The sequence below is a fragment of the Pundamilia nyererei genome, unplaced genomic scaffold (assembly GCF_000239375.1).
Source record: "Pundamilia nyererei isolate P.nyererei 1_Seehausen unplaced genomic scaffold, PunNye1.0 scaffold00127, whole genome shotgun sequence".
Lineage (NCBI taxonomy): Eukaryota > Metazoa > Chordata > Actinopteri > Cichliformes > Cichlidae > Pundamilia > Pundamilia nyererei.
Window position 1 is genome coordinate 1,140,728 of NW_005187528.1, and position 23,765 is coordinate 1,164,492.

The following is a 23,765-nucleotide window of genomic DNA, read 5'->3' on the forward strand; positions in this document are numbered from 1 at the left end:
GAGCACAGCCTAGCACTGTAAGAAATGTCTCTCCAAATAAGTCATTAAATATCAGATTCACTCTTTGATTCTAGGAATGACACCAGTTACCTAAGATTATGATTATTATTGTTATTTTCAGTTCAGTTTTGTTTGTGTCCAGTATTTTCTATAAATAGCCTCGGACATAAAATCCAGTCTTTCTTTTATCTGCCATGATTAATAGCCCATGCACTCAGAATTAGGAGGGATATTTTTTGCAGCGTGATACAGACCCATAAAACATTCATCTTCGAATTCTCTCTCTCCCTCTTTCTGTCTCTTTCCGCCAAACGCCCCTTGCCGCCCCGCCCTCCCTTTCCACCTCTCCGTGGTAAACGCACACTGGCGCGCACCAGTGCGACCGACAACCGTGCTCATACCACACACTTTTTTTCAGTGTACTTGGGAAATACAGAGGGGCAAGTAATCAGACTGGATATCTGCTGCGATTTCAAAAGATGGATTCAATACTCGGTTTTCGCCTGTGCCGTTGATTCTCCACTTCTGCGTTAACACTTTGAGCTCTTCTCCCGAGCTGTTTGCGCGTCCTATATTTGGGGAGGTGTCGACTGGTGCGTCGAGTCTACTGATCCCAAATTGGATGTTTATTGCTGACTGTTTTTGAATCTCTCGTCCACATGACTGAGCCAGGGTGCAGCTGGAGACGTGGCTCCCCACTCGGGAAGACCTACGGCTAAAGTTTGAAGGGTGCAGGGGTGCTTTAGTCTGCCTGTTTCCCGTCTTGCACTGGATTTGCAATAACCCATAAATTGCAATAATTAGCGGATTTCCTATCTATCTCCGTATACGTGGGATTCATTCTCGGAATTATAAAGCCTCTGGATTTCACTTTCATCTGAATCATGAAGACCGTTATTATTGATGGTGAGTACACATCAGACAGCTGGACACCTTTGTAAAGTTTTCACATATAGGCTATCAGACAGTAGGATCCCGCTGGGTTACTGCGCACTGATAAAATCCACAACGGTGCAGTGTCACCGCTCTGTGGAGGACAGACAGAAAGATAAATCAGGTGTCCTAATTGGAGTTGACTCCGTTCAACACCCCCGAGGTTTGATTAAAATAAGGTATGGCTATCAGCATGACAATAAAAAAAAGAATCGAAAGAAATCGAAAAATAAAGCCTTTATATACAATCAAATATAATTTTATTGTTGGAACGGAAGAAAAAAAAAACTAGAAACAGAAGTGTCGGCTGTAAACGACCTTGAATCAGTGGCTCTTAATTGAGTCATAATTCGGATCTTATCTTGTGCGTGTCTTGCTTTCCCTTTTTGTATGCGTGTGTCAATGAGAGTGCGCACGAGAGAGCGAGAGGCCGTGTACTGTTTGCAGTGGTCAATATACTCTGCATGATATCGCAACTTAAACCGGGCATCCGCTTCTGCCCGTCTGGACGCTGTGGGCTGAGCGTTTGATGAAGTCTGCAGATGGTCCGCTTGGCGGCCCAGTAATACCGCTTCATTCCCCAGCTCCTTGGCTTATAATTGGTGTTTTGGTGGCATCGTCCCACTCAGGGTGCCGCCAAAGTGACAGGAAATTGGGCCTTGTAGCTTTCATGACTGGACTTGGAGCTATTCTAATGAGGGCAAGAATGCTTTCTCAATTCCGCCAGAAATGGTTAAGAATTTAATTTCTTGTCAGTTGTTTGAGTGTGTGTTTGTGTGCGTGAGGACACTCACGGAGAGCTAGAGGGAGGGTGGGAAAGGAAGGAGGATGCAGCGCCTGGCGTGTCATTGTGTCTCTTCCTGCACCTGACTGTAACCCTGTGTTTTTTGTTTTTTTGTGGCTTTTTTTGTTTGTTTGTTTTGTTTTAGTGATCTAGTCATGTTTACTGCAGTGCAGAGTGTATAACACAGATATGACATGTGCTGTTTGGTCAGCAGCACCGAGGCTGTAACATCCACTTGGTTCAAATAAGATATTGTGGAAAATCTTAATTTCCACTTTGCCCCACCCGTGCATACACTGCCCCAGCACTGTCACATGCATACACCACTGCCACAGTGCTTATGCAACATGCTGTACACACTCCATCTTCCTCATGTTCATGACTTGGCTAAAACTGCAGGAATAGGGTAAGAAAGCTGCAGATTATTGTGGGGATACAGAATAACTTTGCTTTTCACAAGTAGCAAAATCAAAGAGGCACATCTGCTTGGGCATTCTCTTTGATATGTCACAGGGTGATGCAAATTCAAGTGCACACCCCTTCATTGGCACAGAATGGCTCTGGGTCCCTCAGACCCTACAGGCAACTTTTCATTACCCAACTGCTGGCATGATTTAGCACCAGGCGTCTGACACACACCTATGTCTGATTTTTATTCTTTTTCTTTTTTTTTGTTTCTGCTGCAATTATAATTGGTATCCATCTCTCAGGCTCCTGATTTGGCTGAGAAAATATGGCCTGCCTTTTCTTGTGTTTAAAGTGTCACAATGAGGAGGGACTTTAATTTACACTCTTTTTCACCCAGTCAGCATATGATCAAATGCCTCTGTGGGAAAGCTGTTGCTTGGGGGTGCCGTCGCTCCCTGTCTACTGCCAGGCAAAGCCAATGAAGCCCAAATGAATGGATAAAACCATTATAGTGGAACTGAACGCTTTCTCTTTGAAACCACTACACATTTAGGGCATTTTTTTCCCCAATTAGTTAACTCTGTTATTTTTTGGCAATGCCTTGCCAAAAGCTCTGCCCCATTTTCAAAAATAGGCCACAAGATGCATCATCTGAGGTGGCAAGATGATTGTTCTGAATGCATTAAGCTATGAGAAAATGGTGCTAATAAAAGAAAACAAATAAACAATAAAAAAACAAAGCTGATTTGCATTTCAGCATTAGGGGAATCCAACATCATGATATAAACTGACAATAAGGCAAGGCATCTTCCGCACCCTGAAAGGGAATGTGAAATTGATCCATCTTTGTGTTTGTATGGATGTTTATACAAGCGCAGGGGGAGGGCTGGAAGAGATAATGTGTGTGTGGGTGTAGTGTTCAGTTAGTTTATGGGGAGGTCTGGAGAAAGGAGAGGAAGTTAAGAAAATGAAATAAATGTTTTTGGGGGTTTTTTTGGGGTCTCTCACAAAATACACTATAGAGAGCGTGGCAAAAGAGAGAAAAAAAAGAAGAGAGATGATATTGAAAACGCTGTACACACCCGTGAGAGATAGAGTTACAGGTTTGTTTGGTTTTTGTCATATTAGTCATTCATGGTCAGCAATGAAACCAAACAACACTGTTGTTCTCTTGAGGTATTAAATGAGAAATATGCAAAATCACAATACACCCTCTGGTTACATTACTGGTCCACTTTGCTAGTATTGGGTTCTACCCCCTTTTTTTCTTAACAACTTAAGCAGGATGTAGATTCAGCAAAGTGGTGGAAACAGCCACCAGAGATTTTTGGTTGATATTGAATTGATAGCGTCATCCATTTGGTGCAGATTTGTCAGCTGCTCCATGATACAGATGTCCTGTTTCACCACTTTCCAAAGATGCTCATTGAATTGAGATGTTGTTTTTAAAGGCCATTTAAGTTAATTTAACTCACTATCGTGTTTAAGAAACTAGTTTGAGATGATTTAAACTATGTGACACGATGTGTTATCCTGCTGGTCTCCAGAAGGGTACTCTGTAGTCATAAAAGGACAGACGTGGTAAGCAACAATACTCAGGTAGGCTGTGGCATTCAAATGATGTTCATGCCCAAAATGGGAAAACATGACACCACCACTATGACAGGATGGACCCGTGCTTAATGTCAAATCCTGATTCAATGATCTAGATGTCACAGGAGAAATCAAGGCAGTGTTTTTCCCGTCTTTTATTGACCAAATTTAGAGAAACAGTCAAAAGTCTCAGATTCCTCTTCTTGGCTAACAGGAGTGGTACCTGGTGTGATCTTCTGCTGCTATAGCCCAGTGTGTTCCAAAGTTCAGAGTCTTGTGCATTCAGCGATGCTCTTCTGTATACCTTGGTTGTAATGAATGGTTATTTGAGTTATTGTTACTTTCCTATCAATTAGAACCAGTCTGGCCATTCTGACCTCTCACATCAACATGGTGTTTTGTCAAGATAGCTGCTGCTCACTAGATATTTGTTCTATTTTACAGACTATTCACTATTTACTCCTAGAGATGTTAATATGGGAAAATCTCATTAGATTAGTAATTTCTAAAATATTCAGATTTATATTTATTAAATATTCTTATTTTGATGTTTTGATGATACACCGGTCCAGAATCTCTCATTTTCGTTCTTTCAGTTGAGATGTGGTGACTGGGATGACCCATAGACAGGGATGATACGTTAATTCAAACCACTGTAATAGAATGTCCCCCAACAGCATAAAAGAACCAACTACCCCCTCACTATAGGCGTGAAACATTGAAGGTTTTTTTCCTTGAATTCCTCACCTGTCAGAACAGGAGTCAGAACAGTGATGATAGATCAAGTTTTCATGAATATCTCCACGTCTACAAATTGTTTATGCTCGAAAAGGAGTAGGATGAAGTTTACACTTTTCCTGTTCCTACACCCTTATTTCAAATTCCATTATTTACAAATCAATATTCAGAATTCAACATTATATGATCCATACATTTTAACTATATACAATTCTACACTCATATATAATACACACATAAAACAATTTAAGCTTGTAAACCAAAACAACAGCAAACTACATTTTTACATAAACTAAGCATAACTGGCAAAATCTGAGCTCCTTCAAAATAATCTCACAAAGCTCAGAGATTTTGCCATAATGATGATAATGATGCATGCAAGAAGTCACTGATTTACCTCAAGTGAAGGAGGTAAACAGGAGGTGTTCTTGCCACTTATTTCACATAGTGACCTCGGGATTGCCACTGCACACAGGGTTTGTGGTTAAATACACTGGTGTCACCCATTTAGTGGTTCATGGTTCTATGTATTTTGGTTGCAACCTTTAGTTTCATCACAAACGAATGTTTCATTCAAAGTAAATGAAATTTCAACATTCACCTTTTCAGCCAGATGCATATTTAAATGTCTTAGCAAAATATACTGTTAACTTTTTAATAATAGGTATTTAAATCATGTTCAAAAGACTTTTAATCTCTCTAATTATGACTAAAATTGAGTTGTTCTCTTCATGTAACGCACTGCTGGGTGATGTAATGACATCTTTGGCAGAGTTTTTGAATTAAAATAATAACAAGATTTCCCATGCAATTATAAATTTCTATAAGATCTGAGTTTGTGAAACGTTACAATAGATCAATTTTATCATCCAGTTTCTCAACGTCAAAGGATAAAGATGTCAAAGTTTTATGCTATGGAGCTCGGTTGTATTAATGCCTTAGTTACAGTGACAGATTCCAGCAGGCTATCTGAAAGTGGATCTGCGATGTTCACTGCATCCTGATGAGCTTGCTCCTTGAGGGGCTTCTTTTAATTGGCCGCGCCCTTCAAGTAGATCTGCATTTGTTTATACAGTACATGCACACACACATTCAGACTCCCACTGATGCGCACACGGGCATGCTGGCCTAAGATATCCTTGGAACCATCCGCTCTAGGTTATCCCAGTCTCACAGCCTTTCACTTCTAATCAGAAAGACAGAGAAACTAAGTGGATAAATGAGCAAAATTCTATTTGTTTATACAGAGGAAGCTAATGGGCAAAAATATAAAAAAAGCAGTTGAAATGAAATACACTATTCCCCCAGATTACCAGTTCTTAATCCTCTCTGTGGGTTATTATTGTACTGTCAGAATATTTGGAGAGAGAACCAGCAGGAGAAATGCTGCAGTTTTTAACCCCCACTCCCTACAAGTCTTTTTTTTCCACATAACAAAAAATAAATTAAAGTGTTGGCCCTTGTCTTGAAGATGGTGTGGGGGAAGAAGGAGGGCCAAATGAATTAATGTTATGCGTGTATATGGTGTTGACGCAGGTGGAGTCTTTATGAAGGGATTTAGTTACATCTTTTTACAAAAAATAGAAATCCACTTTGACACCGTATTATAATCCTTTCAAGGTGCCTACGCATAACAGAGCAGATCACACCTTCCACTTTTACTTTACACAACACTTTATAAAATGACAAGTGAAATTTGCACACAATATTCAGTTGTGTTGACCCAGCAGTGATACATACTGATGGGAACTCTTTTTTCCTGAAGATTATATGGATAAAGGTCCTAGTATGCACAAACTGAGCTGCCTAATTTGTTGAACACAGTGCCCATCTCACTCTGCTGCAGTGTCATCTTTCATTCTGTGGTGTCACAGTTGTTCTCGCTGCATCTTTGGAACACACAGTGCCCACTTTTCTGTTTGTGTACTGATGAAAGTTGCATGGATGCGCTAATCCTATTGCAGATGCGAAAGGGTGCGATGAGCTGCTTGAACGTCAGTGACGCTGATTATACCACAATGGGGAGGCTGACTGATGGCCTAGTAAATTGTTAATTAGACAGAGCAGAAGCCGCTCTTAAATTAGACGCATGAATGGAGCCGTTGTCAGCCTTATAAGTCAACCCTGCTCTGCTCCTTTTCTTGCAGGCTACAGTGACATTCAGATAAAGCAGCTGGTTGATCCAAGATGTGAGCAGTGTAAGGCGAAGGGTTAGCATAACAGATCAACACCATAGTGCATATGTAGCTAGAATCAGGGTTTTCAGGTTCAATTTTTGAATATCATGGTTTTGAGCTGTAAAAATAACTACAAGGATTGGAGATATAAGTAAAAACATGATAAATCCTATGGCGAGTGATTCCTGCATGCCCAGGTATTGCTAAAGGACAAATTCCAGCTCCTATAGATCAACAGCTGAGAGCTTAATTGCTGCAGAAAAGCAGTTCTATCAGTAGGTATCTTTAGTAAAAACAAACCGACATATAATTAGCAATATTGTGCTTGCATATATGATATGCAATCTGCACACATTCATTACTGGCTGATGTGCATATCTACAGCAGGACTATAAAATGTAAATGTAAACTCAGTTTTACGATGTAAAAGTTTTAGAGAGAGAAGAGGAACTTCCGATTTCTTTTATCCTGAAAGAATAGATACATTCTTATTTATCACCATATTCATTTCATAAGCGAGGTCCTTAAATTACCCCTCATCATCCTGATCGAGTCAGCCTGTGTTTGTCATTAGATTGCAAACTTAACAGATGGGAGCTGGTGTTTTGATGCAGTCTTACTGAATGTCTGGTACCACATTGTTGAGATGCTTAAGCCAGCGGGGTCACCTTTCTCTCCCTTTATGCATTGTTGGATTTTGTTCTTCCTTTATTTATCTTCATTCAAAGCAAAGTTCTTAACAATCACTCCAGGGTGTTGTATGTGAAGGACACATACTTTATGCTGAAGACTGCATATATTACCTTTCTAAGGTGTTTTTTAGCAGTAAATACGCACCCTGAGTTGACTGACAGATAGATAGATAGATAGATAGATAGATAGATAGATAGATAGATAGATAGATAGATAGATAGATAGATAGATACTTACTTCTGTTTGAGATAGTGGTAGAACAAAGGCTTTCAGAAATTCTGTGACATATTATTCTTTACCTTATATTGCAAAACCTTCACAACAGCAATGCGTCTGCCTGTGAGCTTGGTAGTTCACCACTGAAATATGTATGGGGAGCCCTTCAAAAGAAATAGGTCATTACTCCCCGACTCAGGGGAAATTGATCTGTTATAGATGTGAAAGCTCATTCTTTAGGTGCTAAACATATATAATGTGTACCTGTTCTGGCAGCTTTATACAAGAATTCCACAGTTTGGGTTTTTTTTTCGTGTCTGATAACTTTCTTTCATACACAAATCGGTGTCCTCAATGTCTGGTGGGAGTGAAAGGATTTGTAGAGCAGGAAATGCATAATCCTGCAACTGCGGCAGAAGGAAAGAGTTTCTAAACATACTCACAAGCATAACAGTGGAATCAATGAAGATCCCACTCATCTGCTCCAAGAAGAGTACCCTATAACCTTCACTTAGAAAGAACAACACCACTCTTTATCTGCATGTAATTGAACAGGGCTGACCTCACAAAGCAAAACAAAGTATGATGGAGAGGCACCCCTCTCCAAGCTAAGATGTAAGGTCTGTGTTGAAGAATGTTGACAAAGATTTAGGTTTTGCTCTCAAGTCATTTTAAGTCCAAAGTAGATTATTCTTATTAAAATGCAAATCTTACAAGTGTGCTTCACTTAATCTTTTGTTGTTTAGCATGTGTGCGGAATACATATACCTTCCTATTCCCTTACCTTACGTCTTTCTTTTACTTTTACTTTCTCCCACTTTTCTCGCAGTGTCTTGGTCATTCTTCTGTCTCTACCTCGATGTCTTTACCGCATACACACTGTGGCGTATATTTCTGTCTTCACTCTCAGGTGTAAATGCTGATTATCTCGTGTAGATATCAGGCCATGGCAAATTAAATGTGACCGCAGCTGGCCTGCCAGGACATCCATTATAATGATATCTGTAATCTGCTGGGTTCAGGGGAAGCGGTGTCAAGGGGTTGGAAGATAGTGGGATGATGATGGAGGGGGATTCAGTATGGTTCCAATGGCTGGCAGGAAAATAGAGCACATGGATTTCCACCACTGATGAGGTTCAAATTGACCATATGTCATCCATGGGTTTTAAATCCTACGATCAGAATAGCATCCAAGCCTGTAAACACACCGTAAGCTGAGGTTGTGTACAGTATGTTGAATTCATTATACTCCTTTATTTTGTCTACTTGTACCATCTAATATATAAATAAATTGTGGTTTCAACCTTTAACTTTTGAATTTTCTGTCATATCGGTCAAGAGTGTATGGAGCTCTTTGTTTAACCAAGTGGTCCAAATCCTGATAACTTATTGGTTCCTTAGATTATATAAAATACAGCATAAAATCTGCATTCTCTGACAGTCAATAGGGAGCAATATCTAGGGCTGAAAAATAACCAAAAATCTGGGTCTTTCCCTGGGTCTTTTCACATGTGTTATGAATAAATCTTCTTTTTTTTTTCGGTACCGGTACTAGTTTTATTTTGTTGTATTTATCCACGACACCTTAAAGACCGGTCCGTGAAAATATTGTCGGGCATAAACCGGTCCATGGCGCAAAAAAGGTTGGGGACAGCTGCCTTAGGGCATTTCCACTTTGTGACTGAAAAATTGGTAACATCACGAAATTGCCTAACTGGAGTCCAAAAATCAATTGCTTTAAGTAAGTAAATTCATTTTTATGTACATACCATTATTTATTCCAGTTAGAGCTGCTGATAAAATGAAAAAACAAACAAACAAAAAAACCCCAAACAAGCACATTTTTTAAAGATTTTAGGACCTGCAAATATTTTCTCTCTACTATATTATCAGTCGGTGAGTTTCCGAATGGAAATTTATCCATCTGAAGGTATTCCTGTTGATCATACTTGGGCACTGTGCAAAATTGAAACAACAGTATTTAAATCCCGCAGTGTTGCATTTTGACACAACTCTAAGTGTAGAATAGAGATTAGATAAGTGTTAAAAAAAAGCATGGAGTCCTTTGACATTGAGCATCAGACAGCACAAAGCAAGAATTGATTTGATGAGCGAAACAGAGATATGTCACTTTTGCGGTCACATCAGCTTGGCTGGCTTTCCAAACCCTCTAATCTAAAATGGTGCATGTTTTCACATGCCTGTACATGTTCCCAGCAAAGCCTATCATCACAGCAATTATTCCGGGGGGAGAGATGAGAACTGCCAACACTCAATCTCCGAGCTGTAAACAAATTATGCCGAGGGGTCTTGATGATGGCTGTGTGAGAAACAAAATAGTCTAAAACCGATCTTGATGGTCCCACTGTGCCTTCTTGGGTCTTCAACCAGCAAGAGTGTGCCATCGCTAGAAGGGAACTGGCTGGTTATAGCACTGCCTTCGGAGGTATGGAGTATCTGTGTAGCATTTTTTTTTTCACAATGTATTTTGCATCACTATCAGAAGTACAGCGCCCACTCCACTTGCTTGGATAATGAGTTTTGACAGATCAGTCCTTTCCTTTGTTAACATAAATCAAAGCTTGAAATTTGCACCTAGCACTTTCAAGAAGTAATTAATAGATATACAAATTGCCGTATGCGTCCTTAAACATAATTTATTTTGACACAATGGCAATGAGTCTGAGAAGGCTCACATCATTTTATAATTAGTTAAACAGGTGGTGCCTTATATTTTGATCTGTCACGTTTAAGCTCATTTGTCATGTGGAATTTTCTGGTTTTCAATAAATCTTCCTGCGGTTTTGCTATAGGTAATTGACAAGTTATGTTTTCTCCCCCTCCAAAGCTCCCTAGGAAGGCATTAGCATATTGAGTTTCGTGCCTGACTATGAAGTGATTCCCACCATGCCTTTAAAAGGCATCGCATGAACAGGCAGCACATTATACCAAAGAGAAATATGAGACAAGAGAGAGAGAGCATGCTCTTCCTCCACTTTTTCTCTCAGCTCATACACACTTTAGCAATACAAGTTCAACACCTGCACACATACAGCACATACTTGCACGGACACATGTTTGCTGCTTGAATCCCCCCTCCCGCCCCCATTACTTGCCGATTCATACAAGGTTTAGCAAACGGACCATATTTTCGGGAAGGGTGAGTGGTACATGTTACATTTACATTTCCCACAGTTAACTCTGGAGAAAAAGCCATGAAACAGTTTCACCTTCCTCTCCAAGTTAAAGACACCTGAGCCGTTCCGTGGTTTTTCCTTTGTTTATTGTTGTTTACTCTACCGTGACACAGAAATTAGAGCTGGAAACTCTATAGACTCCATCAGCAGTTCACAATCACTCAGGATTTATAATACTTGGCTACTGGAAATGCACAGAAATTAAAGTGCTGTAGTACTTTCCGAAAGTCAATATCACAGTTAAAATCTAATGTCAACAGCCCACAGTGTCACAAAATACATTATTGAGCAAGCTAAATACATTATTTCTAAGTGCATGCAGTGTTGTTGTTTTTTTAAAGCTTAAGAGTGGGACTTTTCCATTTCACACATTCATATTAATGAATGTTCTTTACATTTAAAGCATTGCACAATTAGTACACACAATGCTGATTGAGTCTGTCAGCACCAATAAATCACTAAAATTTCTCATGCTCAGTCTAAAAAAGAAAGTAACAGATAACAAAGACAAATGTGGGCTTTCCTCATTATAAAAACACTTTATTAGCATTTGTTTAGAACTCACACTGCCAGAAGGAGCAGAAGGGGGGGATAAAAAAATTCCAAACTTTTAGGATGTCAAGATGCTTTTCAGGGTTTTCACTCACATTAACATGAAGAAAAAAAGAGACGTACTCTTAAGCAGGAATTATACTTTCCATGTCCGCGGGGGTCTGCCCAGGTCCTAGTTACATAAGTTTAGCCAACAGACAGTGCAAGGGTTTGTGTAGATGTCCACGTGCCTGCCTTTTTTTTGTGATCTCACTTACTTGAATTGCATTACAGTTCCCAGTTACACATGCTCCCTAGGCAGCTGACTTCCACCAGACACCAAAGAAGTATAACAGGAATGAATGCCTGGCTGTCGAGTTTTCACCTGTCCATGTCCAAAATGGAATATTATCTAGGCTTTGCGTCAAATGCAGTTATCCTTTCTGTAAATATATTCTTCTGGAAAACTGAGATGTTTTTTACATTAAATGTAATGCACTACATTAGATAAAAATAACAGCGTGAATTAAAACAATGAATGCAACAACAGAATAAAGCTGTGAATAGTTTTTTCTATTGAAGTGTTTTAGTGGGGGGGATCATAGCTATGTGCCCTCATAATAACATGTGTCCTGCTACATTTGTGATTAGTTCCTTTGTGAGATGTTTTAGTCTCTCTTGCATTTAAATAAATAAATAAATAAATAATTTGTCAGTTCATGTAAATTACTCTTCATATTTCATACTAGCAGCTTTTTATTATCGCACAGGAAACTAGGTATTTAGCTTTGGTCTTCCAGGTTTTATGTTGAGCCTATCCCAGCTACCATAGGGCGAGAGTTAGGGTATTCCCTGGACTTTTTGCCAGTATGCATGCATAGCTAACACAGACAGTCACAAATACAGCCCACATGTACAGCCAATTTAGAAACACCAATGGATATAATCCCACTAACTGCCTGTCTTTCTGACTTTGGGAGGAAACCAGAGTTCCTGGAAAGAACCCACATACACACAGGGGGAATTAAATTTCAATTCAGTTAAGTTTTACTTATATAGCGCCAAATCACAACAACAGTTGCCTCAAGGCGCTTTATATTGTAAGGTAAAGGCCCTACAATAATACCAAACAAGCATACTCCACACAGAAAGAATGCATCATTTGGCCAGGACCTAACTCAGAATCATCTTGTTGTGCTGCGCTAATCACCGTACTGCCCAATAGAAGTAATCTGAACACTTTTTATTCATATAGCACAAATTCAAGTTAACTCAGGGCATTTTGAAGCATTATAATACTTTACATAATTATAAAGGAACCCAACTGTTCCCTTTGAGCAAGCTCTTGACAACAGATTAATAAGTAGAGACCTCCATCAGACCAAGACTGAGGTAGGGTGGCCATCTATCTTGATTGGCGGGGTAAGCGGAAAGCAAAGAGAGAAATGATGAGCACAAGCAAATTATTAAAAAATCAAATAGTAACCATCCCCAGATTGGGGAGGCCTATAACTGCAGATTAGGAACATGCAGCTTCAGAGCCAGACACACTTACAGAAAGTTACAAGGAGACAGAGGAAAGCACTACAGAAGAGTTAATAACATGCAATAGTGGCGATTAAGGGTTTTTATATAGGTTCAATAAGAAAGATCTATTCTGTCATATCTATCTCCATTCCTTTTTGTAATATTGACCATTTTTGCTGCTGTTTTTTAACTCCCATTTTTTCCATTTAAATGAGGTTGAATTAACCTCATTGAAAATGTCAACATTATACCAGGTATTGAGCAATCTATCTGCCCTTGTTCTCTCAGCCCATCAGCTAGGCCCTAGTCTCTGTTAAATTCATTGTTATCTGTCGTGCTCCCTTTTGAGCCATCTGTCATGCAACCTCGCTGTAATGTTGAGAAGATACATTTCATAGTATGTTCTTTTCTTCCCAGTCATGTTACGCAGCTATATTTTTGGTAAACCAGAGATATTTGATCTACTATCTACTAAACTCTTGAATACTGGAATATTATTTCACATCAATGGCAGATTTTCCAGTCTTCAGCAGCTAGTAGTTAGTATTATTAATCTAGCTCGTAGTCTGCATTGTCAGTTCTCAGTTCATTCTCAGATTCTATCAGTCTCCAGTCCTGCAAGAGCCCAGCAGTTGTGTTGAACTTGCTCAGAGTTCCCAAACTAGGTTTCTTATCATCAAAAAAGACTGAAAAATTCACCCCAGCCAAAGCACAAATGCCAAAGTATGAACCACCCAACCCTACCCTACCCTTGCCCTTCCACCAATAAAGCTGGCATGGCACCGTCTCTCTACGCTGTAATGGCATCTGCCCCACTCATCTGGTGATTCTTATGTATGATGTATGATTTCTAAAACATTTCAATAATAAAGGGCGTTCTGTCTTATCTTTCAATGTTATCATTTTTAAACTCTATCTCAGACCTTTTATCGCCATTTAATCACAGTTTGTCCAAATCTTAGTTTATCAGTATTCAGGCTGCTCCATCAGAATCGGTGCTGCAACTTTAGCAGCTACACAGGAAATGTTATCCTAATCTCTTAAACATCTGGGTCACTGCTGGTCATCTGTTGCTAACATTTCATGACTCCTGATTCTGATATCAGCCTCTAATCACAAGATCTTTCAGGTCTTAAGATTCTTGGGGTAAGATCAGCATATGTTTAGTTTATTGTTCACATTTGTCTATTTTCATCATATTTATTTTTGTTTGGTTCACCTGTTTCTCGCTGTCTTACAATCCTTTAATGACAAACCAGTTACAGTCTCTCGTTCTTCTATCTGCTGACAACCTCTGGGCAAAGGCTGTCATTTCTTTTTCTCTGGCCTCTGACAGTCAATCAGAAAGCTTCATTTTTCACCCTCTGCCTCCTGACATCCTCTAACCAATCAATGGCCTCTTTTCTAGCCTCCAATGGCCACCAGCCAATTAAAGACTCTAATTTCTCGCTTTCTTTGACCTTAAACAGCCTAGGGATGATCAAAGGCTCTATTTTTTTTCTTTCTGGTTTCCAACATCTTCAAGCCAATCAAATGCCCTCATTCTCTCTCTGGCTTCTTTTCAATCAAAGGCTCTTATTTCGTTCTTTCTCTGTCCTCCAATGACTGCCAACCAATCAGAAGCCTACGTTCTTCCACTCTCTCTCTCTTTCTTTAGCAGCCTCTAGCCAATCAACGACTCCCAGTCCTCTCCCTGTGACCTAGTCAGCTAGCCTTCTTTGCAAGATTTCATCTTCGCTGTCTTTAATCTATTTCTGACTTCTTCTCTCATCATAATTGTAACTGTTCTTTATCTGTCATTTTTCTTGACTTTGCCTGTTTCCTATCTTTTCTACTCTGGAGATGAGATTTCCATGCTATGTTAAGACTGCCCCTGCTGTTCTCTTTTAGGTCCCGTTATAATCCCCTACCTTCTTCTGGGATTGTAAACTATGATCTATCAAATTGTCAGTAATACTTAAAAATGTGAAGATTCACATTTTTGCTGTTAATATTACTCTTTTATTCCAAATGAGCCCCCTTTGCTGAAATTAAGTTTTTATGTATCTTAATTGAGGAAGACCTGTACTCTCACATATGTCTTGGTCATATCTAAAATGCTTCATGGCTTTTTCTCCAATACCTCTCTTTTCCCACAAATTTGAATTGAGCTTTAAATTTTAATGTCACTACTTGTATCCAAAAAACAAATCTATCTGTGAGCTCTGAGCCAATCAGCCCCTACTCCCACTCAATGCTCCTCCTTATTTCCACCTTATCAATTGTCAAATGTGCGCTGTCCAAGTCTCGAATCAGCCATCTGCTTACTCTGCTCCACCACCCCCGTTTGTTTTACTCTCGGGGTTCCAGTCTCCATTGCCTGTCTTCATCTGGGATTTGACTGCAGGATGTCACTTCTCATTGAAGTATAAAATTTTGCATGCTCATATTTTTAAGCGAGGAAGGGAGGTGGGAAACAAGTTATGAGTAAATGTAAATGAACAGCCAAATTTAATGTAGGGACACTATTCCCTTAAAGACTCATAAACAGGTAAGAGAGCAAGTATACGTTCATAAATTTTTTGGAGGTCAATTGTAGCATCACAGCATTTCCTGATGACAAATTCTATCCACACACAACATTATCATAGAGCACATTTTATTTCAAAAGCCATAGCATCATGCATTAGAAACCATAAACAGCCATTAGCTTTTTCCAGTGTGAAAGCACTGCACCTCACCACTGGCTAGGCAAGGCATTACTCAGCAAATGGAAACTGGAGACTGGAAACTTTATTGCAGATGAGTGGATGAAAGGAGAAATAGTTTACTGACATGAACTTTATGGGGCTCTTTTCTTCAAGGCTGCCTCGTTTACTGAATCTGTAGGATTTTTACAGGGAAGAGCTTTCATTGGGCAAACATTGTCAAGCAAAGCTGAAATTATGTTGACATGTTTGAGTTGGCAGTGTTACTTTAGATATCTTTCTCTCTTGAAATACTGAAAATATAGGCTCTTATTAAGTTTTGTTCAATTCTTACACTTCTGCTAAACGACCTGTTTTTTGTCTTTCACATCATTCCAAGGATATGTTTACTTAATAATTACATGAAGATAGCTCCTTTTTTTCTCTTGATAACAGACCCTTTCAATGTTTCATCTGCTCCAGTAAAAACTTCCACATTATGTAAGTGACATTGAAACAGCTCTTCTGCAATGATTTCTCTGCCAGTACAGGAACACACTAATTGTCGTTTTCATATCAGTTCAGTGATTGAGCGCTGTCAGTATGTGATTTTTTTTTTAACCTTACAATGGGTTTATCCAGCCCACTGACATTACTATGCAAACTATCCTCCTGTGCACCACCTTCTCAGTGAGATAAAGTTGGAGCCGTGCATACTGGGACTATATTACATTATCGACTCCTTATCCACTTAACAGGAGAATCAACTCCGTTTACAACTAATTAAAGTCATTAAAGGGGGCACACAATAATGCATTTTTGCTCAGATAACAGAAGTACGGGTGGCAGTGGCAGCTGGGCTCATTCTACCAGCAGGTCAAGATGAGAACAATTAACTGCATATTAAAGTCGCAGTGTGACATGTTTGAGACAAGTGAAGATGATGAATTCGGTACAAAGTGCTGATATGGGTGTCATCAAAACTGTAACTGATTGCTTCTCTACTTAGCACCTTTTAGCTCAAAAGCCCTATGTTAGCATCCATTAAAGAGATTCGATATCTGTAAAGAAACAGCATTAAATGTTTTGCCAATCACAGTATAAGATTTGTGGCTCACTGTGTAACGTCAGTGTTAGTTAATTTCCAAGCATTAGCAGACATACTTTTTGAACACTCAGATACTACTGCTGCTTTTGTAGCAGTACTTTAGAGCACAAATAGCTCTTGGGACAAATTATAGGTTACATCATTAACATTTACATAAAAATGCTTGGCAAGTTTTACCATGCATTATATGTTTCTACTTTATAACATGTTCATTATCTACAATTCTAATGGAGGCTTATGCAGGTTAAATGCACGAAAGGCTTGCATAATAGCTTTGACTGTCCACAGACAGATGCTACTTCTCAGACATTACAACAGCCTGCAGCCTATGGGCAAAAAGTGTTCCATATAACCTACTTTAAATATACAGTACATATTCCCATCATAAAAAACTGTGGTGAAGGTCAACATTTTTTAAGATCCAGGGGGAAAGGTAGAGTATGTATTACATACATTACATAGGTAAATATTCAGCGTCCAGATGTCGATTAAAAAGACAAAACAAAGCCTGGTTTCTAACATAAGGAGCAAGATGAAAGGAGAGGCTTTAAGAGTTCCTCCACCTAAGGTAAGCTGTTACAAAGCTGAGTCTGCAGTTATCTCATATCCACTGTGCTCAATACAGGAAGAGAGGAAAGGGAAGAGAAAATAAGGGCTCGGCATTCTGTTGCCAGATTGACTCCATCTTCAAAGAGATATTAACATAGCACCAGTTTCCTTTTATCATCCTTTAATTTCAATGATGCCAACCCAAATTAACATGACTGAAGCTCAAAATATCACAAACACAAACGATGGAGAGTAAGATTAGGAATAACAAAGAGAAAGGTATGCATTTTGAAGACAGTGATCTGCCTGCCAAACAGTGTCTTACTCCATCACTGAGCAATCATAGGTCATATTGTCTGAAATTCTTCATTTCGTTGACCTAGTCATGTCAAATGATGTTTCTATGATGACATATGAACTATTATTGGGCAAATACATTTGTATTAGTAAATTCCAGAGGTTCTAGTTTTTCTTTAATAGGATACCCTGGTGACAGTACTGTTTTGTTGGTGAGGAAAATGTGCTACAAAAACACTCCAAGTAACTGCTGTAATGACTGTTTTCCATGTCGGGGACATAGACTACAGTCTTGCAGCTGTTCTCTACGCAGTTTGTTGAAAAATTATCTTCTGATGAGGCAATGTTTCATTCCAAATGTGGTGTGGAAATTAAAAAAGAATTAAGCAACTTGTTTGGAATACCAAATAGAGATTTAAAGAAAATTGAAATAAATTAGTGCAGGCTTCCTATAGGTTGCTTAGATCAGTGGAGAAAAGGAAATACCTTATTCTGCATCAACTTTCATTTCACATGAAAACATGTCTGCGAGACAAACAATCTCACTATCACTCCCACTCCTTATATATTTAATTGGCCTTATGTGTCTTGGAAAATGTCCTTGAACATTCTGCTCTGTTTGCATCTCAAAACTTGCAGTAAATTTTAAACATGTCATCTCAGCAGGACCAGTTGTCCTCCTTCCTTCACTGCGGAGCTACCCAGCAGCATAATGTTAGAGATCGAGTGCTACAGCAACTTCCTAAGCCTCTCAAAAGAAGATTTCGGCTGCTCTTTCCCCATGCTACATTGCTGTCGCAGACATTGCATGTTTAAGATAAAAACAGGGAATAGAGGATCTTGGAAGATGATGTAGTAGGGCTGGCAATGGCACAGAAGATCAGACTGCAGTGGAGAACTCTGGGAACTGAGTAAGACAGAGTGAGGAAAAGCATGCATACTAATATAGCCCTCAGCATTCTTGTCTCTCTTTCACTACTTTGCATAGAGGTCTTTACTTCAACTTTATATTTCATGGCTTTCATTTAATGATGCCTCCTACACTATATTCCTCCTTTTGTATAACTTCCCCACTGAAGCAGTCATGAATCACTGAGCTGAGGCTTTTTTCCATTCTATGTCATCAATATGTCATCCTAATTCATATACAACTACCTATACCATAGTGTCAACCTGACAGAGATGTTGGTACTGCATAGAAGTAATTTACCTGAGGTATAATGTGGGTAATAACTGACACAGCATATTGGCTAGGGTAATTAACTAAGAAATGATGGTAGTCACAAGATAAATGACAGTGTGTCTGTGGTATTTCTATCATTAGTTGCATACTGTACTAGAGTGACAGTCTGAGAATGTGCTTAGCGTGGCTTATCTATCTGAGAAATGATGATGAAAGCAGATGAAAGTGATGGACGCTGGGTTCTCTGTCAGCTTGAAGGACAATGATGTAAAGTTCAAATGCTCCTATGGTCATATATAGGCTTAGAATTTTTAGATAGTCTAGTTTTTTTAGTAATGCCAATATTATCCACCCAGGAATTTTTAGCCACACTGGAACTAAAATGAGATTCTCAGACCTCCCTGTCCCCGGGTACCTCCTCCTTCAGTTCTTCCAGGGGAATACTAAGGCCTTCCAACACTAGAAAAAGGAAGTTGAGCATGCATTGTATTATGTGTCCAACTTCTAGTTGGACACATAATACATCACTTAAGATGTATCCAATAGGCTTTATGGTCAAATACTCGAACGACCATAGCTAACAGCTTTAAGTGTGGAGAAATATTGAAAGCGCTGTCTCTAGATGACTGCACTCCTTATCTTATCTCTAAGTTTGAGCCCAGACACTTTCAGAGGAAGCTCATTTTTGATGCTTGTATCTATGATCTCAAACTTTCTGTCACTAACAGCAGCCTGTGACCAAAGGTGAGGTTAGCAAAGCAAAGAAAACAGTAAACTGATTACTGTCAAATGATGTTTCTATCATGCCATATGAACTATTATTGGGCAAATATTTTGGTTTTAGTAAATTCCAGAGGTTCTAGTTTTTTTTAATAGGATACCCTGGTGACCATACTATTTTATTTGTGAGGAAAATGTGCTACAAAAACACTCCAAGTAACTGCTGTAATGACTGTTTTCCATGTCGGGGACAAAGACTACAGTCTTGCAGCTGTTCTCTACACAGTGTGTTGAATAATTATCTTCTGATGAGGCAATGTTTCATTCCAAATGTGGTGTGGAAATTAAAAAAGACTTAAGCAACTTGTTTGGAAGAGATTTTAAAGAAAATTGAAATATAACTTTAAGTGTGGAAAAACATTGTAAGAGCTGTCTCTAGATGACTGCACTCCTTATCTTATCTCTAAGTTTGAGCCCAGACACTTTCAGAGGAAGCTCATTTTTGACGCTTGTATCTATGATCTTATACTTTCTGTCACAAACAGCAGCCTGTGACCAAATGTGAGGTTAGCAAAGCAAAGAAAACAGTAAACTGTTAGCTGTCAAATGATGTTTCTATGATGAACTGACAGCTCTTCTTTATGTTTAGTGTGTCAGTCTTCCATACTACTCTTCTCCCACTTGAGACAAGAACTCTTCCCCAATCCAAAATGGATAATAGATAATAGAGCAATATTATAATATTTCGGTCAATAACACTGATACAAAAACACCCATCACAATATTTAGAGTAAAAACCTTGAAAAAACCCCCCACTAGAATTGGCAAACATAAAATATACAGTAAGGAACTTCTAACCTAGCACTATAGCTGTAGCCTATCGCTTTTTATAGCTGTTTAAGTTTTAAATAAAAAAGTTGTTTTCAGCTGTCGATGCCATTCTATGTGATATTATTATATAAACTGCAGTTTTGGCCATCGATCTTTAATAGTAACATGTTGATACATATAATAATAATTTTGTAATTCATATTTTTTTATTTCATAATTTTGTTTTTTAAACAGACAAAATGAATAAAAAAAATATATACACTTTTGTAGAGCCCACGGTGTCCTTTTTGGCAATTAACAGGTAAAAGCTGAACTATATAAATATAGTTCTGTTATTAAGGAAAGATGTAGACTCTTCAAAAATTAGTTTAGAATTAGTGTGCCATTGCTCATAATGGTTCATATGTTTCTAATTACTCAAATTCAGCCTGTAACAAATGTATTTTGAAAGCCAACTAGAAATAATCCCGATGACAACATTTGTCAGTTTTCCTTAGAGTTTGGAGCAAATCCAATTCAACTGTTTGGACACGCTGAGTCGTTTCTCAATTTGGTATCAAATGCCCATCTGGAGGATAATCAACACCAAATTGTTAAGCATACACACAAAGTCCATAGACAAGATAACAGTAACATTTAATAATTTGCCTCGTTAACAATCAATTACTTTCACTTTCTTTAGCGATTCTTCAGTGTATATGATTTGTTATATTGCGTTCTAATGACTAATACGCTCTAGTAAAAGCAATGAAACGATGGGACGAGGCACGACTTCTCAGAACGGGCTCATTGAAAGCAGCATGGTTATGACCTTGGAGATGCTTACAGCTGCCGTGAATACTCAGAATAACACCTCTGAATGTATATTGGGTTACATCAAGGAGAGGCCTGCTCAAAATAACACCTTTGAGTGAAAGTTGGATTATATCGTAGAACAGCTCACTGCAGTCGTGAGGTCTCAGAATCGGCTCTCTGAGCAAAAGAATGACAATACCACGAAACGCAAGTTTGATAACATCATGGGGAAGCTCGGGGTTCTCCAACGGGAGATTGAGAGACCAGTGTCAGAGTGTTAAAGAACAGCTTTGAAATTCTCATGAGTTGTTGCAAAAGAAAAATCACCATCATAATCCGGCTACCCCTTCGGCGCCAGCTGTGGGCTCAAGGCTGGAGCCGAACAAAAACTCCCTGATAACGACTGTGTTGAGTCTGTTCCTTCCCATTCCATGCAAGGCCACCTGGGTTGGCTGGAAGACTGTTTAGTTAGCCTGGCAGGGTGAAGGACACTGTCTCAGCTGAACTATGGACACGCACACACATACATATACTCATACTGATAAGCACTCACTGACGCATCACCCTCCCTACCCCGGATCCAACGCCACCTCCAACGCTTACCTCCCCTCTGATGTGGACATCGGGTCAGCTGGAGGCGCAGTCGAAGATTGCAGCGCTCCCAGATCAGATGTACACACTGGAACACTTTCCCATGTTGCCTGTCCGTGTTTATTGTGCTATGGTGTGTTGATATCTGTGCATTCCTGTATTATTCTTTTGTGTTGCACATTTCGATGTTTTTTTTTCCTTGCTACCTAGCTTGACCTGTCTCCCCAATGTGATGTTTGTGTATTGTATGTACGGGCAGCAAGTTCTGTCATCTCGGTTGGGGGCAAAAGACCTGCAACTGACAAATAAAGGCTATCTCATCTCATCATCTCATCCCATTAAAGCACTGAGTAAAACAGCAGTACTGTACTATGTTTACTTGTAACTTTCATATTAAAATGCTTTGTAGAAAGAAATCCAGCCTGTGAAAGAAGGATGGTATTTTTGAAATGATTACAGTGTGACAAGATTTAACTTGACTTATTTGGGGAAAACAAGCAGAATCCAAATGGCAGTACTTAACTATTTGGTTTGATGTTGGATAGAAAATGTCAAAATATGGCCCTGAAAAAGAAAGTAAGTCAGAAGATGGCATGATATCTCAGGCTAAATATGTTCACACCACCAACACAGTTCCAGAGTTTCCCAACATCATAAGACAGGCTTTTACGTCACTCACAGGCACATATTCAGATTTGGTTGACATGCGTAGTCAACAGGTGCAAGAACGCAACAGCTGCTGCTTGCCTGCAATGATGCTGCCCTGGGGAGCTCACTGCCAGAGCTGGTTTGGGTTCATCACACATGCTTTTTTTCCCCCCTTTCTTTTCTTTTTTTTTTAACCAACTGTAGAAGCCATGATTTAAAAAAGGGAAAGCAATAGTTCTGTTCCCAGAGATGGGGTAAGTGAACTGATCTTTTGTTACTTTCATTTATTATTCAGGCATCTACGTGACATTTGTTTCCCAAAGGCATGAGCAGATATTGGTTTTTATAAGTGAAAAAAACCCAACTGAAATAAAAGAGTTAATGGCAGAATTCAGCTGATTTTTGGTTTTCAGTAGCAATGGAAAACCCAAACATTAACACCTCTTGACCTCCTCAAATAAGACAGATGGATATGTTCTCCACTTAGCTCCATTGGTGCCTATTTAAGAAGCCGCCAGTCTGTGCTCTGTTTCATCTGAGCCACGGAGGGACAATGGCTATTCGAGTTCAAATGATTGATGTGGTCTCATCTCTCAGACTGTCACACGCTGCTGATGAGTAGATACTTTATCGACTTCATATTGGGGAGTGTGTCTAGTCTTACTCTTTTAAAGACCAGAATCCAAATGGTGACCTCAACCATGATCTTCAAAGCGTTGATTTAAGTGTAATGTCCCATCAGATAAGTTCTCTTTGTAAGAGAACATAGTCTTGAGGATAAGGTAGAAACCATAAGAAATAGTCCTGTGCTCTCTACAAGACCACTGACAGAAAAAGAGATACTAGCGTTTGAATAATAGCATTAGCTAAGGTGACAAGATTGCACTGATATTTGCTTTTGATGTGGCATCTTATTTTCTTTTTGGCTCTTTTCTGCTGCAAAATATATCTTGGTCAGCTTACACTGAACAGCAAGCTTCTTATAGAAATTGCTTTCTTCTTCTATGCACATATGAAAAAGCCAAAGTAGAAGCTATTTCAAACACAAACAGGCCTGATATTACATTTAAATATACAAGAGGATTTCCTGCTGTTGTTTGCTTATCCTTGCTTTGTGCTTCAGTTTAGGAAAAAAAAAAATTAAAACTGTAATCCACAAAGTCTCTCTTTCCTTGCAATAAGGTGATGGCTTTGCATTTTCACTCTTAAGCTCTGTCGGCTGTATCAGAGAGTGGCCTCTACAGAGGAAATTGTACAAACCCATGTAATAGCCCACTTCGCTTATAAAGGGCAGGTGCTTATCTTGTCCGTATAAGATCCTGGTCAGCCTCGTCTGTTGTACAGAAAATAAGTCATAACCTGCATGTTCAGCTCTGTGTCAACCAACCATCTCTAGGCTGGCGCAAGCTCTCAAGTGGAAAAAAAAGAAAAAAAGAAAAAAAACGGAGGGAATAATGTGGAAAAATCATTAAATGCAGTGCTTTTTAATATGAGTATCATTTTTTTTTTCTTTTGGTGGCTTTCTCTCCCTTTTGTATCACGTACAGTGTGAAACAGTCATAGTTGAGACAACCAGTTTA

The 23,765-nt window shown here is 39.1% G+C and overlaps 1 protein-coding gene across 1 annotated transcript in view; it reads left to right on the plus strand.

Annotated features, from left to right (window-relative positions):
• The first annotated feature begins 342 nt into the window (after positions 1 to 342).
• The window catches only part of rtn4r (reticulon 4 receptor), a 44,966-nt gene continuing 21,543 nt past the window's right edge, over positions 343 to 23,765 (plus strand). The window contains exon 1 of the mRNA XM_005743082.1: positions 343 to 906. Coding sequence (XP_005743139.1) covers positions 885 to 906 — 22 coding nt within the window. The 5' untranslated portion in view covers positions 343 to 884. The remainder of the gene's footprint in view (positions 907 to 23,765) is intronic.